Here is a 17,401-nt window from a genome sequence, read left to right on the forward strand (position 1 = left end):
AGAAAAAAAAGTTGATAAACTTATTAGTAGCATGTCCTCACAGGCCTACAATTACAGACTGGATAATTATGTATGGAACGGAAGAAAATGATACTGGACCTTATACTTGAGCCTTAAACAATAGCAGAGCAATTTTCTGTGTACACAACTCTGTTTTGTCACATTAAATTCAAGGGACGAGCATCAGAATGTATTTATGAATGATTTAGGCCTATGATATGATAAGTTCACTAATCAGTTCAAGATACACAGAAACAGAAATACATTGGGATTGTAATATATAACATGCTTTTCAACACGCACCCATCAAGATTCAGTTTATCTTTCTTCAAATTCAAATTTCAAGCATCACCATAATTATTTCTTAAAATATTTCATTATTAAACATATATCAAATGTATTTCAATGTTAAATTATAGCCTATTATTTATAATGATTACTAAAGATAATGAATAATTATAATAACAATATACAGTAAATTACCACTATAATTGTTGAATCCTCCAGTCCTCTAGGTGTCGCTGAAGAGACCGCCGCTGCTTTTGTCTGTTTAGAGTCGACCCACAAAAAAGAAGCAGCTGTTACTAGCAAAGTTTAGGTTAAAGTTTTCCGTCGGCCAGTAAACAATACATTTAAACAGATTTAGTAACCTTGCATTCCTTGATAGTGATCTAAGGACGATGGCAGAATGATCTATGTGTAACTGAGGAGGATCAACAGTAATGTGACAGTGAGTAACTTAGAGGATTCTTCCTTTGTGATTTAGCGCTATTGTGGTGTTAATAACGGGATGTTCGGCTGTGTAAATATTCAAGCAAACCTTCTCAGTAGATTAGCATTGGAAATTCTGCAACTGATATTTCCAACGAAATGATTTTAAACTTACATTTATTATTGTGACACGTAATTATAAGCGTGATACATGTAACAGGCTTCTCTGTAATACGCAAGATGTAGATTGGTTTGAGTGGATACAAATATTCTGTTGGTAAGAAAAAGCGGAAGACCGAGTCAGTCACATGCTTCCTAAGGGCAAATATTAGCTATGTCACACTCGGGCATTTATTCCACATCTAACAATCCTATATATGCCTTAACAAATGGAGATTTAGCTAACATCTGTAAATGCGACTGATCAGATTCAATCAAATAAGTGAATGTCTTGCGCTGAAATAAAACCAGGATGAAAAAAGAGAAATACATAATAAAAAACAAAGCGTCATCTTCATACCAGATCCGAATAGGTCGTTTTATACTTTCTCGTAATAGAGGAAACACACTTCCTTGCTGTGCTAAACAATTTTGTATAACTTTAATACAATTTTGAAATGGTCCGTAGATTAGCCACAGTGAGCAACTTTGATCTAAAGAAGGTAATGTCCTTTGCTCTTCTTTTGTAATAGTTTGGTGTAGAAATTAGGATTCATTATTGTGCATTGTAAAGGCATATTATAGGGCAGTCAATGCACTATACTTAAGTATGAGAAATGTAAAGGGCAGAGTGTAGATGTTCAGTAACTCAACTATGGTGTTTATCATCTTCACAGTGCTTGCCGGTTAACATCCAGTCAATGTCTGAGGGCCTGTAGCAATGGGGACACCGTTCACAATAGATGACGCATTCGTCCTGGAGGGAGAGGAGGAAGAGGAAGGTGTGGTTCCTGGAGAAGATGTGGGGGAATGGAAGGGGAGAGAGAAGGACGGTGGCGGAGAGATGACATTTGGACCTCTTTCTTTTGCCAAAACACAATCTCATCCTTCTGGATCCGCTGGCACTCCTGAACACAGTAATCTGAAATATCAGGTCAGGTGTTTACATGTCTGGCGCTTTCTCTTTGAGAGTCTTTTACGGGCAAATCTGACTGACTTTTTTTTTTTTTTTTTCTGTTCTCCCACAGAATCTGGAAAATGAAGATGCTTTAGGTGGCACTGTGAACTCTTCTTTCAACAACTTCTTCAAAATCAGGTTTGGCAGTTCACACCACAGTGTTGACATTTTTAATTGGAACATTCTCATTAAGCAAGAATATTTATTGAATATATATTTATTATATATTTAATATATAATTATTTGAGCAGAATTGTATAAAATGAAGGATGTGTTGCACCAATAAGGCTGAGTTTAAAGTTAATCCAGAATTGGTTGATTTAGGTTTTATTTTAGTTCAAGCTATTTTGCACCACTAACAAGTCGTTAATTAAAACCTTCACCTGTGATTAAAACCTCCTGATGCAATTAACACCAGTTGTCAGCGATTATATTTACAAAGATTTCGGACAGACTGAACAAGCTGTTGTTGAAGCAGGGTGTATACTTCTCACAAACAATGACAAAATGTACTGTATCAATTAAGGGAGCAATACTAATAGTCCAAAAAAAGTTTATTAATCTTAGTATATTACAGATTCCTTATTTTTGGTCTGTCTAATTTTTTCCTAAAAGTCATGACACAACAACAGTTTTTATCAGGACAAAACTTTGATGAATCTTTTTTATTCTTTATGTATATACAAAATTGTTTCATCTTTTTTTTCTTTCCAAGTTGAATTTTATTATATTTGTATTGCATTGTTTGTATTTATGGAATTTGCATGTGCCTTGAAAACAGCATGTGAAGCTGATATGACAATAAACTTGCATATTACTATTACCACTGAAAACCTATTTTACTCAGTTTTAGAAATTTAAAAGGCAGGTTTATCCCAGTTAATAATTGGTAAATATAAGTTTACATATCTGCAATGATGCATTCAAATTGTGACTCACCATAGTTTGCGTTAGAAATGGCAGATTTTAAAAGACAACTATACATACATTGTGATGTTAATTTCTTGTTTTCAGCCCTGGGGTAATGCTAAATGCTTAATTTCCCACAAATGTTCATCAGAGAACAAGAAGTGACCAACTGGCAAACAAACAAGCCATCAAATGACCAACCTAAACAAAATCAAATATGTTGCTTGGATGTTTTTGATGTACAAGTACTTGAAAAGCCAAGTGTCTGTCTGTGTTCCAGTGATCCTGCTACTCTGTCCTACTGCAGCTCTCAGTGGTCATTCAGCACACTCAGCTCAGTCACACAGCTGTCTGCTCACTGCTGCGGGTAAAACACACACATTACTGAAAAACTTCTATTTATATAAGCTGACATGAACTAAAAAATACTGGTCTTTGATATTCTTTTCCTTTCCTCAACATTTGGTCTGTGTGGATTGTTCCCAGGTGGACGTCTCACCCGCTAGTGAAGAAGAACAGACGAGTCGTTCTTGCCTCGTTCCTCCTCTTAATCACTGGAGTTGGTGAGACTTTCATACCTTTTGTGATGTTCTTTGATCATAAGTACTACAGATCTCAAGGGAAAGGTGTTTGGGAACCACAGTTTCTGTTTGACTTGTAAAGTGCTGTTAATGTTTATCTTGCTGTCAACTCTGATCTTAAGCACAGATGGTGAATTCAGATGTGATTGTCAGCTGATTAGTAAACGTATTATCTTTTCTCTCTCCCTATCGTCCCGCTCCCTCTGCCTCCTACCTATCAGCTTTGATCTTTACAGGCATTGTCATACAGTTAAACCCTCACGCAGGTAAGACCTGTCACGTTGGTAATGGTTGTAAACACAGATGAGACATGAGCACACAAACCTGTTCAGCTAATTATAAGTGGAGCATATCAGTTAATAAATCAGTGTTCTTCATGCCTTAAAAACAAAGACATTTAACTCTTCAGTTGGTTTCATGCCAATTTTGGTCAGTAAAAATGTAACCCATGTATTTTCAGGTGTTTCAAGTGCAATTTTCTTTGTTCCTGGATTTCTTCTCTTCATTCCTGGTGGTAAGAAGCTTTTATATTATAGTCAGCTTGGCCTTTGTGAATATCAGTAATGGATTTTGGACCTTAGATAATATATTAGTTTTATGAATTGTGAAGTTATCTTTGTAATGCAGTCAAGTAATGTGTATACATAGGAAGAAACTGACATTAAAGAGGACCTATTATGCCCTTTTACAATGTCTTGATTTTCCCTTTTTTGTTTCAGTGTATCATGTGATCTATATAAGCTGTGCGGTTCGGGGACGAAGAGGATTCAAGTTCTTTTATTTGCCATACTTTGAGAAGTAAACCGTTTCTCTTCACATCATCCAGACTGGTCGTCTGGATTGCCCACCATTTCAATTCCCCTACCCACCCACCCCCCAAAAAATGAAGTAAGGGGATGACCTATTTTTACAACCTCAGTTACTAGTGGTTTTCTAAACAATTTCTTCATTTTTGTAAAAGCCTTAAAGCCAGTCTGTACACAGGTCTTAAGTATAACCTCTACAGAAAAAAAACTGTGATTTAGTGTGTCAAGCGCAACAATATACAATCTTACTTCATAAGAAGGCACAGACTGTATTAAAACACCTGTGTTTATAGATTTTAAGAAGTTGCATTCAATTGAGACGTTTTATACGAGCTGTGCTGCAGTGTTGTCCTTAGTTCAGTGAAACATACTTGGAATTCAGCAAGGAGCATTATAATAAGCTTGTTGTAATTAGAGCACTGAACATGAAACATGAAATTGTACACCACTAGCCTTGTACAGTAAAAAAATGAAATCATAGACAAAATGAATGACATGAAGAATGAAAATCTCAATCTGAGAAAACCAAGAATGCAATTTATCATTTAGGCCACTTCATACTACACACACACACATACAGTCTGAGTTGTAAAGCATTTTCATTTATCTTCCATCTATTGTAAAATCAAGTAAGATACAGCAACCACAGTGATTGCTTTTCTACTGCACATTCATCTTTTTAACTAGTACCACTACTAACACTTTGAACCACTGTTTTAGTGTGTATCATACACCAAATGAGTGTTGAAAAGATTTTGTATTGTGTAATGTTTTTAATGATTTAGACACTACAATAAAACCTGTTTTTATATTTGCTTTTAAATCTCAGTGCTGTATTTCTTATGCACATTATTGACTGTTGTATAAAAATAGCTTATACAAGAAACTTTAGCAAATCTCAATTACATTGAAACAAGATTCTGTCAGAACACAAAGGAAAACGGTTTGTCAAGTTAATATACAACTCTTAATTAGTTGAGCGTCTCTATTCAAGTATTTGTAGTCTCACTGACACGTGAGAACTAAAAAAGGTCTCTAGGCAGTTCAATAATTGTTAAACATGCCACATTCATAAAAAAAAAAAAAAAAAATTCAAACGTTTCTTTCAAAAACTCTGATCTCAATATTGTGCTGTATCCTGTAGAAAAACATTAATGCAAATCTCCAGTTCTACTGTTCTATTTAATTTTTGATTGTTTTGTTACATCTGCTGTCACAAGTATGAAATGTTACTCAAAAGTGAAATTAATACTCTGTGTTCTACACTTAGTTCTTCTCCCAATGCTGCATTATTACTAGCTTACACTGCCGACTTCTGTGATCAAGAGTTGCATCTGTGAGGTAGTTCTACAAGTTACATATTTAATACAATTATGAGAATGAGGTAGTGTGTTGCAAAATATTTCAGAAATATAATGTTCTAGCATAACGGATTCAGATACCTTAAAACGGTTTGGTTTTAAAAGCTGAACATCAACACAAGTCTAAGACCTGAGACCAGTTGATGAATATTGGATTATGGGTTGTAAGTTTATCATCTGAACAAGCAGCAGGTTGTGCATTTCAATTGTCTTCATTGTAGTGTTTTGTTTTTTGCAACAGAGAGGTCCATAGCATTAGCCATCACACTGGCTTGAGAAGTTGGGCTGCTGGTGAGATCTGTTTTTTGGGCAGGGCTTGAGGGTCGCACGTCTGTGACATTTTGGAAATTAAACGGGCAGGGAAACCATGGAGGAGTGTTATAAGCAATTAGGGGCGAGTCCTCTCTGCAGCTGGTCACTCTGAAATTTGTTTTCGCTGATGTGAAAAATGTGTTTGGTGAGGAATTAGCTGATGGTGGGATCCTTAACACAGAACTACATGATGTTCTAGCTTTTATGGACAGGTCCTGAGGAAGCTGCAAGGGAAAGTTAACACTCTTAGCAAAACAACAACAACAACTTGATGTTGCTTAATGACAACATGAATGTTTCTATTGTTGTATGTCTATGTACACTTCAGTTGAAAAGCTTGGGGTATGATTAAAAAAAAAAAATTGTCTCATGCTCACCAAAGCTGCATTTATTTTTAATATATATATATATTTTTTTTAAATACAGTAAAACCGTAATACTGTGAAATATTATTAAAAATGAAAATAATAACTAAGAGTCATTGTTCATTTGATAAGCTGCTTTGGTTACAAAGTAAGAAACAGATATGGAATGTAACTTTCTCACCGGTTTGAAGTTGAACCATCTAAAGACCATTTCATTCCCTGCCAGTGTGTTAAACTTAGGGCCCTATGATTTCAGCAGTGCAGAAAAGCAGACAGAATCACGGAATCCAGTCATAAAATTGGAATTTACTGTATAACGTGGAATGTCACATAATTTGACAAGATTTTGATGAATAAATCAAAAGTAGGGCTGTACACTTAAATGTGTTATGGACTTAGTATTTGTGAATATTACCTTGCAAAAAGACTGCTACTTAAAATGAAGACTGCTTGTTGTCTGCATTGTTTTTAAGGAATATCACACAATATACATTTTTCAGCCATGTTTTAATTTAAACAGAATCTAAATCTCTGTGGTGCAGCACTATGTCAACAAAATTTAAGAAATTGTTAAAGTTTTGAGCATCTGATCTTTTTTTTTTTTTTAAATCTGAGAGCTTTCTGTCCTTCCATTGACAGCTACACAACTGACACTTTGACGCTTCAAAAAGTTCATAAAGAGATCGTGATCCATATGAATTGAGCGGTTTAGTCCAAAATTTTCTGAAGAGACACGATAGCTTTATATGATTAACAGATTGAATTTAGGCTTTTATTCACATATAAACATTGATCAACTTACACATCAGATATGGTAAACGGAAGCTCAAACATGTTGGCTTGACTTGAACCAATGAGGTTCATTCTCGCATTACGCAGCACGTTTGAGCTTCAGCAAGAACCAATGGGGTTTGTTTCTGCACGTCAAGCAGGTTCGGTTGAGCTTCTGTTTGAGTTCTCTAAACAATGTTTATATGTGAATAAAAGCCTAAATTCAATCTGTTCATCATATAAAGTGATCGAGTCTCTTCATAAAAATTGGACTAAACCGCTCAATTCATATGGATTAGTTTTACAATCTCTTTATGAACTTTTTGAAGCATCAAAGTGTCGGTTGTATAGTTGTCAATGGAGGGACAGAAAGCTCTCAGATTTCATTAAAAAAAAAACTTCATTTGTGTTTTGAAGATGAACGAAAGTCTTAAAAGTTTGGAACGACATAAGGGGGAGTTACTTAATGAAATTTTCATTTTTGGGTGAACTATCCCTTTAAAATAGAATCCAGAAAAATTTAAATGGGACACATGGAATTTCAGCAGCCATTGCGCCAGTCTTCAGTGTCACTTGATCCTTCAGATATCATTATAATATGCTGATTTAAAACAATTCTTATCAATAATCTCTTGAGCTGCTTAATATTTTTGTAGAAACCATGCTACATTTTTTCAGGGTTCTTTTATGAATAGAAATAGAAAATAAAAAAATATTATATTAAATAAATATTAAAAAAAGAATTGTTTTGTAACATTAAATGTCTTAACTGTCACTTTTGATCAAGTTAATGCATCCTTGCTGAATAAAAAAAAAAAAAGTAGTAGTAATGACCCCAAACTTTTGAATGGTAGTGTATTTGCTTAACTGGCTGTCACAAAAAAACACAATTTCTAAAGATCCAGGTGTCTAAATTGTATTAAAAAATATAAAATAATGTATTTAAAAATATACATACCTGTACCAAGTCTTCGTCGCTGTATGTGCTCTCTGTGTCACTCTCTGTATAGTATAGAATAAAATCCATGATGATGTGCAGTTGTGTTTGTGGCCAACAATAACATGTAGCCTAATAAGTAATATATGGCTCCTGTGGTGAATACAACACTGTAGACAGTAAAGATAAAGGCAAGAAAGAACCTTACCACTGTAGGATGAAACATGGGAGTCCTGGAGAGGCAGAGACACTTGAGCGGGGCAAACCGCAGGTTCTTCATTCTCTGTTGCCACCTCAACAACTGCACACACATCATGTAGTTCAGCTACAGCCATATCCCTCTTGGATGACATGGGCTCAGGGGAGCTCTCATGCTCTGTTGATGAATAAGCAAGTATAAAACAATGGATCTACTGTTGAAGGCAAAAGGTACTCTTTTGGTGGTCAGAAATCACATTTAAAAATTGATTTAGTTCTGAGCCTTAGTGCCAGAATGGCCTAAAATTTTCAAATATGTTTTGGTAGCACTGTAGATAAATAAGTGCATTCTCCAATGTATCTGAGTATGATATCTGAGGGTAGAACAAATGAGGGAATAACAAGTGGTTATTTATCCATGTCCACTTTTGTTGGACAATAACTTTATCCTAGAGCTGCTGTAAAGCCAAAACAATCTCTGTTACTGTAATTTCCTATTATCACTGTAAAGCTGCTTTGAAACAATTAATATTGTTAAAAGCGCTATATAAATGAAGGTGACTTGACTTATTTACCAACAAATAGCACAGTGCTGTCCGGTGAAGTTTCTATCTTAAACTCTGCTTCGCTCTGTCCTTTTAGAAGTTTAATTTTTCTGGGAGTGCCAGCTTTCCGTTTCTGAAAAACCTAAAGAATTGAGGATAGGTGTGAGATCATTTGCAATACTTAGTCAGAAGTGTGCACTATTGTTTAAGTGTACTATTAGTTCCTACTTTTGCTCTTTGCTCCAGGTCCATCTTTTTCTTCCCTGAAGAAGATGACAATATGCATTTAGAGGATCTTAAACATCATCAGAAGAATGTTTACCAAAGTAAAATTATGTAATTCTACACAATGATACGTGTATGAGCATAAAATACATGGTGAAATTTCCCCAAAGCATTTACGTTAATGACCAAACTTACCTTTCTTAACTGCTTTTTCGGATGAGGAAAGCATCCTGTACATTCTGAAGGCATTGCTTCCTCTCTTCATGCTTTTATCCTTCACTTCCTCAATATCTGGTAGAGAATTCATAGCACAGCGGAAATTTGCCTTCCATGTCTTAGGATCTGGTTTGTCAATACCTGGACGATACTTTCCTGTATGAGACATAATTGGGTAATAACTGAATCATAACATATAACAAAATGGAGTCACAAATCAGTAGATCCAGCACAAGGATCACCCCAGCAGAAATGCATTAAAAGCTGTATGCAAATGCAGAATCAACTCAAATGCATAGTGGAAATGACAAATTTCACCTTTAAAGTAGTCAGCCTTATTCTTTATAAAAGAGACAATGGACAACAGATCTGGCAACAGTTACCTGTGTGAATGGCCCAGTTCTTAAATAAAGGTGCATCCTTTTCCAAATCCCATCCATGTCTGGCTGCATGCATCCATGGTATCTGAAATATCCTTTTCTCCTGTTAATGGAAACATTTTAATAGTGTACTATTAGACTATGTTCACACTGTCAGTCCAAATCCAATTATTTTGTGTATCCAATTGGAATCTGATCTAAATGACTGACTGTGTATCGCAACTGTTCAGATCTGATTTGTGTGTCTCATGGCTATCTTTCGTTTTCCGTGGCATTGATAGGACTATGCCAAAAACAACAAGAAAGGGTTTGCAATTTTGTCTTTGACAATGTGTAGCTGCAGCGCTGGACTACTAATAAAGCAATGTCAAGAACTGAGGCTCACATGAGCGGCTTTATTCTGTACAGGAGACGTCTCTCTGCCACACAGTGAATGAAGTGACATTTTCTGCGTGACCTAAACATTGACAACAACACAATGCAACCTTGTTCCTGCAACGATGTCTGAAGTTTTTACGTTTTACGTGGTGAGAAAGTGACACATAGGGAGAAAAGCTATGCGAAATCCGATCAGAGAGGTCAGACTGAAATGGATTTCCAGAAATGAGATTTGAATAGTATTTCAAACCACATATGAATGTACAGTGAGGAAAATAAGTATTTGAACACCCTGCTATTTTGCAAGTTCTCCCACTTGGAAATCATGGAGGGGTCTGAAATTGTCATTGTAGGTGCATGTCCACTGTGAGAGACATAATCTAAAAAAAAAATCACAATGTATGATTTTTTAACTATTTATTTGTATGATACAGCTGCAAATAAGTATTTGAACACCTGAGAAAATCAATGTTAATATTTGGTACAGTAGCCTTTGTTTGCAATTACAGAGGTCAAACATTTCCTGTAGTTTTTCACCAGGTTTGCACACACTGCAGGAGGGATTTTGGCCCACTCCTCCACACAGATCTTCTCTAGATCAGTCAGGTTTCTGGGCTGTCGCTGGGAAACACGGAGTTTGAGCTCCCTCCAAAGATTCTCTATTGGGTTTAGGTCTGGAGACTGGCTAGGCCACGCCAGAACCTTGATATGCTTCTTACAGAGCCACTCCTTGGTTATCCTGGCTGTGTGCTTCGGGTCATTGTCATGTTGGAAGACCCAGCCTCGACCCATCTTCAATGCTCTAACTGAGGGAAGGAGGTTGTTCCCCAAAATCTCGCAATACATGGCCCCGGTCATCCTCTCCTTAAAGGGATAGTTCAGGATTTTAGACATGAATCTCTATAGCTTCCCCATAAGCAGTGTGGTGCATTGACCATGACTTACCCCCGACAGCGTCCTGTGAGCCGAGCTCCGGTCCAGTTTTGGTCAAGATGAAATTAGTCCGGCAAGTTTGCTGGGGTCACGGCAATAAAGCTTTTTTCTTCTCAAATCAATATGTGTTCAAAAGAGTGATATATTTGCGTCACTAAAACGTTGTCTATGGAGAGGTCAGACCTCGTAATGGCTTGGCACTATTTTCTCCCCTGTCATAACACTGCGCGCTGCCGCTATCTACAGCCAGCTGCGAGCTGCGCAGGCGCACACCACTTTTTCAGTTGTTCGGCAGTGTTTACAGCAGTGTTTACGTGCTCAGAACAGCTACACGAACGAGCTAACATAGCTACTCACCAAGAGCGATCAGTTTGTACAAGCTTTGTAGAAAATGGTGCGGAATTGTGACTATCCGGACTGTACAAACAAAGATGTGGCGCTTTCTCCTCACACATTTCAAAGATTTCCTGTGGCAGATGTTGCTCTGAGGCGACTTTGGCTCATTGCTCTGGGCTTCAATGTGAACTCCAAACTGGCGAAGATAAAGAAGCTATCCTTTTGATATCCCAAAAGATATCCTTTTGGCTGTGTGTCGAAGTCAATGTTGTCATCGTCGCTGCTGTAGTCAGACATGTTATCGTTCTCTTTACGAGCTGTAAACAAAGTGACACATATGAACACATATTGATTTGAGAAGAAAAAAGCTTTATTGCCGTGACCCCAGCAAACTTGCCGGACTAATTTCATCTTGACCAAAACTGGACCGGAGCTCGGCTCACAGGACGCTGTCGGGGGTAAGTCATGGTCAATGCACCACACTGCTTATGGGGAAGCTATAGAGATTCATGTCTAAAATCCTGAACTATCCCTTTAATACAGTGCAGTCGCCCTGTCCCATGTGCAGAAAAACACCCCCAAAGCATGATGCTACCACCCCCATGCTTCACAGTAGGGATGGTGTTCTTGGGATGGTACTCATCATTCTTCTTCCTCCAAACACGTTTAGTGGAATTATGACCAAAAAGTTTTGTGAATCTATTTTGAGTCTATTCTGAATCTATTTTGGTCTCATCTGACCACATGACTTTCTCCCATGACTCCTCTGGATCATCCAAATGGTCATTGGCAAACTTAAGACGGGCCTTGACATGTGCTGGTTTAAGCAGGGGAACCTTCCGTGCCATGCATGATTTCAAACCATGACGTCTTAGTGTATTACCAACAGTAACCTTGGAAACGGTGGTCCCAGCTCTTTTCAGGACATTGACCAGCTCCTCCCGTGTAGTTCTGGGCTGATTTCTCACCTTTCTTAGGATCATTGAGAGCCCACGAGGTGAGATCTTGCATGGAGCCCCAGTCCGAGGGAGATTGACAGTCATGTTTAGCTTCTTCCATTTTCTAATGATTGCTCCAACAGTGGACCTTTTTTCACCAAGCTACTTGGCAATTTCCCCGTAGCCCTTTCCAGCCTTGTGGAGGTGTACAATTTTGTCTCTAGTGTCTTTGGACAGCTCTTTGGTCTTGGCCATGTTAGTAGTTGGATTCTTACTGATTGTATGGGGTGGACAGGTGTCTTTATGCAGCTAACGACCTCAGACAGGTGCATCTAATTTAGGATAATAAATGGAGTGGAGGTGGACATTTTAAAGGCAGACTAACAGGTCTTTGAGGGTCAGAATTCTAGCTGATAGACAGGTGTTCAAATACTTATTTGCAGCTGTATCATACAAATAAATAGTTAAAAAATCATATATTGTGATTTCTGGATTTTTTTTTTTAGATTATGTCTCTCACAGTGGACATGCACCTACGATGACAATTTCAGACCTCTCCATGATTTCCAAGTGGGAGAACTTGCAAAATAGCAGGGTGTTCAAATACTTATTTTCCTCACTGTAGCTTGAAACGGATTAGTAAGAAATCAGATTTCATGTGATTTTTTTTTTGCTGTTCACACTTGCTAAATATGATCAGATTCAATTTGAATCGGATATGCACAAAAATCGGATTTTGACTGACAGTCTGCATTTGGAGTTTGACAATGTATTGGCAAAGACACAAAGTGCCACATGAGTTAGGCATTACATGTTCAAATTTAATTAAGTCTCTTCTTAAACTGAATACAATAGAATTTTATTGAATTTCCACCCTCACCTCATCGACCCATAGAAGACCTTGAATTTCCCCGCTGGTAATCTGTTGCTCCAACCAGGGGCGCATTCTCATTCTGTCCACTGGCATCTTGACTCTGAATAGAAGAGAAACAAATAGAAAGTTGTAAAGAGTTAGTTCACCCAAAAATGAAAAGTATCCCATAATTTACTCGCCCTCAATCCATCCTAGGTGACTTCTTTCAGCCAAACGCAATCGGAGTTATATTAAAAAATACCCTTGCTCTTCCAAGCTTTATAATGAGAGTGCATGGTACCTGAGATTTTGAAGCCCAAAAAAGCACATCCATCCATCAGTAATCCATTCGACTCCAGGTGGTTAATAAAGGCCTTCTGAAGTGACAGGTTTTAGTAAGATATCCATATTTATAACTATATAAACTATATTCACTGGAATTTCCGAGTGTAGTTCCGGTGTTGTGCCGAATTTCGACCCCTGCCAAATTATTACCCCCCTAGTATTGGTAGGTTTAGGATTAGTTGTGGGGGAGGGGTTAGGATTAGGGGTGGGGTTAGCAAATCAGGTACTGACTTCAACGAGGGGGGGTAATAATTTGGCAGGGGGTCGAAATTCGGCAAAACACCGGAACTCGAAGACCGGACTGATGTTACCGGAAGCTAGTGGTTACAGTTTATAAAGTTATAAATATGGATATTTAATAACAAAAATGCATTGTTTCTCTTCAGAAGGCATTTATTAACCCCGTGGAGCCGTATGGATTAATTTTATGATGGATGGATGCACATTTTTGGGCTTAAAAAAAAAGGCACCATTCACTCCCATTAAAAAGCTTGAAAGAGCCAGGATGATTTTTATATAACTCTGATTGTGTTTGGCTGAAAGAAGAAAGTCATATACACCTAGGATGGCTTGAGGGTGAGTAAATTATGGGACAATTTCCATTTTGGGGTGAACTAACCCTTTAAATATACTGGACACCCTGCCTCACAAAGAAAAAAAAAATAAAATAAAAAAATTTGTGTGGAAGAAAACATTAGGAGCCTGATGAAATGAAAACAATTTTTGTTAAGAGTAGGAAATTTGCATTTTAAATAGAAAAAAACATATAAAGTGAAGATATACTTCCCATGGCACTTTGAAATTCAAAATTCTGTCAAACTGAAAAGGTTCTAGATGCGTAAATAATTCAAAATCTGTTGTTTATTCTATGCAAATAAGGAATTCTGTTAAATATTATTAAGTAATTATAGTAATCAATCAACTTTGCACAAATAAATAAAATAAATCTCAGTACACACACCCTCCCAATGATCAAATCAAATCTATGCTCTTACAACGATCATTCATTCTGCGGTAACGTGCTCCACCTTACCTTTCACACACATTCAATAGAAGCCGAAAATGTATACATTTAAATATATAAAAGACAGAAGAATAAACGATTTCATATCAGAGTCAATTAAAATCGTACATTTGCTTTCATAATGTGACATATGTCGACGTTTACTAATGTAAACAAGCATTAATTTCAGCCCAGGACAGACAGAGAATCTTGTTGAATCAATCTATTTATAAACAGACTAATAAATTAATAATAGCTCTGCTTTGAAGCCATGTATTTAACGTTAACTTACCTGGACGAGAGGCAATCGATAGCCTACTCCAAGATTCCTCGATAAGATGTGTTATAAAACCCTGTCCTAGAACTGCGCAGAAAACATCACCATGTTTTGTTTTAGATGTTCTTTCTTCATCTTAAGAAGAGCGACGTAACGTTGGTGTTTTTTGGATCGACATGTGAATTCGTCTAGAAGCCTTTCGCGTTTGATAGAATGACGCAACACGTCATCAAGCAGCAGACCGCGGAAGTGAAACAACGAAGCGTTTCATTGGACGGCGTAGCTTTTGAAAGTACGGTTTCTTTCACTTTCACTTCCGCTTCCTAAATTATGCCGCGCCGCCTGCTGGAGCTTGACGTTACTGCCAGGAAAATCGCACTGGTCCAACTGGTTGGGACGTGTGTGCAGTCGCGTTAAAATTTTTAAAACAAAAATTGGTAAAACAAATACAAATTATGATCGAAGCATTTTGTGACTGTGGAACCTGGTTAAGCATGCATGTTGACATAGCTGAATGCTACTTTAAAAGCAGACCGTATAACAACAAGAGTGGCATTTGTCATTTTAACGCATTGGAATGTTCCCGAAATATAAGATTTGAGTATTCATGGTCCAGTTCCACAAAATACAATGTAAATTATATAACTTACTTGATTTTGAGCAGTTTTGTGTCAACTCTTATTTTCTTTCGGACTTGTCCTAACCCTATAATCCTAGAAGAGCACAGTTATTTATAGCCATTGGGTGAGTGAGGGGGTTTCGCTGTTGTTGTATTGTGAAACTTCTCAGCGGTGTTTATGCTGTCTGTCTGTGTCCCAGGCTCCCAGTTTGTTTTGGACAGACTGATCTAATTTGCGAATTGCGCAATGTTAAGGAGGGTGTGGTCGGAGCAGGGATGGGTATAATTTCTTTGTATGACTTTATATTGACAACTGGTCCTATGGAGAGCATGGAGAGCATAATCTCTCCATATAAACTCTTCCCATTGACTTCCATTGCATTTTTGTCCATACAATGGAAATCAAAGGGAACCAAAACTGTTACCTTTCATTCTTCAGAAAATCTTCTTTTGTGTTCCACAGAAAATCATACAGGTTTGGGACGATATGAGGGTGAGTAAATGATGACAAAATTCTGTTTTGGGCGAACTATGGCAAGGATAGGGTCAGAACTTTTTCAACTACTCAACTCTTCTTTACTCAATTGTAATTAAAAAATGGTGTTATCAATGAATAGTGAATGAGAGCAAAAAGGAGCCATCTGTTCAGTTTTGTTGTTAATATTTGAGATTTCATAGGCTATTTGTTATTATTTTCAGTGTTATTCATGTAATGACTCCATATATGTGTTCATCGATTTCATTTTAAGAAAGTAAACTATTAAACTTACGGTGTCTTAAATTACTTCTAAAACATAACCTATTATGTTTGTAGTTAGATGTTGTCAAGCTTAACATGTCCACCCTGTCATATAGTGAAATATTGATTAATATAAAAACTTTTCAGAAATGCAAAATATATATATATTTTTTTTTTACCATACACAGTCAGCATTAACAATAAATCACTTTGCTAACTGAAGGTACACCTTTAGAAAAAATGTCCACCCTGTCATTGTCCACCCTGTCACCAAGCCTTCCAACATTAATTGCTGAAGCTGACTATGTGTATTGTTTGAAATGTATATTTTTAATATATTTAATTTCTGAAAAGTTTTTATATTAATTAATATTTCACTATGACTGGGTGGACATGTTAAGCTTGACAACATCCAATGGTGTGCGTCTGCGAGCAACACACAGCGGGGTTTCATTACTGAAATGAATCCACGTTTTTTAATGAACCGAGTGGTTTTAGTTTCATATGTATCATCATAGTGTATATTGCTTAAGGGTTTCTTGTTATTCCTGTTCTTTCTCTTCATCCATTAAAGCCTTTGTCCACCATGCCATTTTGTTGTCCACCTGTCATGTTGTCTACCCTGTCATCTTAATCTTTTATTTAAATAAGCTAATTATTTTAACAAGTTAGTAAAACCTTTTGTGTAATTTCTTTATAAATAAATGAGGCCAGTTAGTACTGTTTAAAAGTTTTATCAACCATATATATATTTTTTATTTGTTGTTAGATGCTATTTAGAAAAGAAAGTGCAAATCTATCATTTTTTCTTTTTTTTTTTTTTTTAATAGGGAAACAAATATTTTGCTGTTATTTCATTAAAGTCATTTCCAATTAACTAAATGTATTGTTGTGAAAGGGACTAAATATCTTTCTGAAAATCTACATTTCATAATCACTATGCAATGAAAATGACAGCTTGTGGTTTTGCTCATACATTAAAAATAATAAAAAAAAGGTCTGGAGCTTGACCAACATGCATTTCTAACAGCCTAAGGTCTCCTTAATACAAAACAAATTGAAGTCAAATGGACAATCTCGGTTTTTAATTTAGGAAATGATGAAGTCTCAAATGCACTTTACGGTGATTTTGACCCCGTTATTATTTGCAGTGTTATTCATGTTATTATGACTCCATATGCGTTCATCGATTTCATTTTAAGGAGGTAGCCTTGCCTATACTTAACTGTCTTACAATACTTCTAAAACAATACTCAATTTCAATGATTTTAGAGACATTTGTTATGCTATACATTCTGTTTTATTATTCTAACAAAAACAAAGTAGGCTACAGAAGAATAATCATAATGATGTAGCCTATCTTATGAACGAGCGCGCGTTTAACGCTTTTGCTGAGCGGCTGAAGTAACTGCAAGAGTACGACGTATTTTAATATACAGAAATGCAATAGAGTGGCTGGAATGTAAAGAGAAAGACTCGCTGCAGTGTGGATAATTGCGGAGAGATGGCGCTATTCAACTCTTTGCTCCTCCTCATATAGTCTAAA

At 36.6% G+C, this 17,401-nt stretch overlaps 2 protein-coding genes across 5 annotated transcripts; one reads left to right on the top strand and one right to left on the bottom strand.

Moving 5' to 3' along the window:
* Window positions 1–533: 533 nt before the first annotated feature.
* tmem134 (transmembrane protein 134) lies at window positions 534–4,947 on the top strand. Its single transcript, XM_079853499.1, has 8 exons — window positions 534–730; window positions 1,548–1,804; window positions 1,899–1,966; window positions 3,018–3,104; window positions 3,224–3,300; window positions 3,540–3,584; window positions 3,779–3,832; window positions 4,038–4,947. The coding sequence occupies exons 2-8, from the start codon at window positions 1,592–1,594 to the stop codon at window positions 4,118–4,120; spliced, it is 627 nt and encodes a 208-aa protein (XP_079709625.1). The 5' UTR covers window positions 534–730; window positions 1,548–1,591; the 3' UTR covers window positions 4,121–4,947.
* Window positions 4,643–15,346, bottom strand: irf2a (interferon regulatory factor 2a; the record flags this gene model as incomplete). 4 transcript variants are annotated; one of them, XM_079853458.1, is made up of 10 exons in its annotated part: window positions 14,513–14,741; window positions 12,900–12,993; window positions 9,438–9,537; window positions 9,034–9,210; window positions 8,842–8,876; window positions 8,644–8,755; window positions 8,079–8,246; window positions 7,892–7,935; window positions 6,344–6,406; window positions 4,887–6,021 (listed from the first exon to the last, which is right to left on the bottom strand). In XM_079853458.1, exons 2-10 carry the CDS (start codon window positions 12,984–12,986, stop codon window positions 5,698–5,700), a joined length of 1,110 nt encoding a protein of 369 aa, XP_079709584.1. In that variant the 5' UTR covers window positions 12,987–12,993; window positions 14,513–14,741. The 4 variants fall into 4 exon arrangements, with proteins under 4 accessions (XP_079709586.1, XP_079709584.1, XP_079709585.1 ...); XM_079853459.1 differs by lacking the exon at window positions 14,513–14,741 and adding an exon at window positions 15,148–15,346 and having other exon boundaries at window positions 5,698–6,021; XM_079853460.1 differs by lacking the exon at window positions 6,344–6,406 and having other exon boundaries at window positions 4,643–6,021; window positions 14,513–14,732.
* Between the last annotated feature and the right edge of the window lie 2,055 nt (window positions 15,347–17,401).

Source organism: Squalius cephalus (genome assembly GCF_949319135.1).
Source record: "Squalius cephalus genome assembly, chromosome: 2".
Lineage (NCBI taxonomy): Eukaryota > Metazoa > Chordata > Actinopteri > Cypriniformes > Leuciscidae > Squalius > Squalius cephalus.

Bases quoted from the DNA above. Each gene is read 5' to 3' on its own strand.
- tmem134 (XM_079853499.1), top strand. From the start codon at position 1,592: ATGGGGACACCGTTCACAATAGATGACGCATTCGTCCTGGAGGGAGAG. The intron at 3,301-3,539 runs GTGAGACTTTCA...CCTACCTATCAG, and splicing joins CCTCTTAATCACTGGAGTTG to CTTTGATCTTTACAGGCATT. The intron at 3,833-4,037 runs GTAAGAAGCTTT...TTTTTGTTTCAG, and splicing joins TCTTCTCTTCATTCCTGGTG to TGTATCATGTGATCTATATA.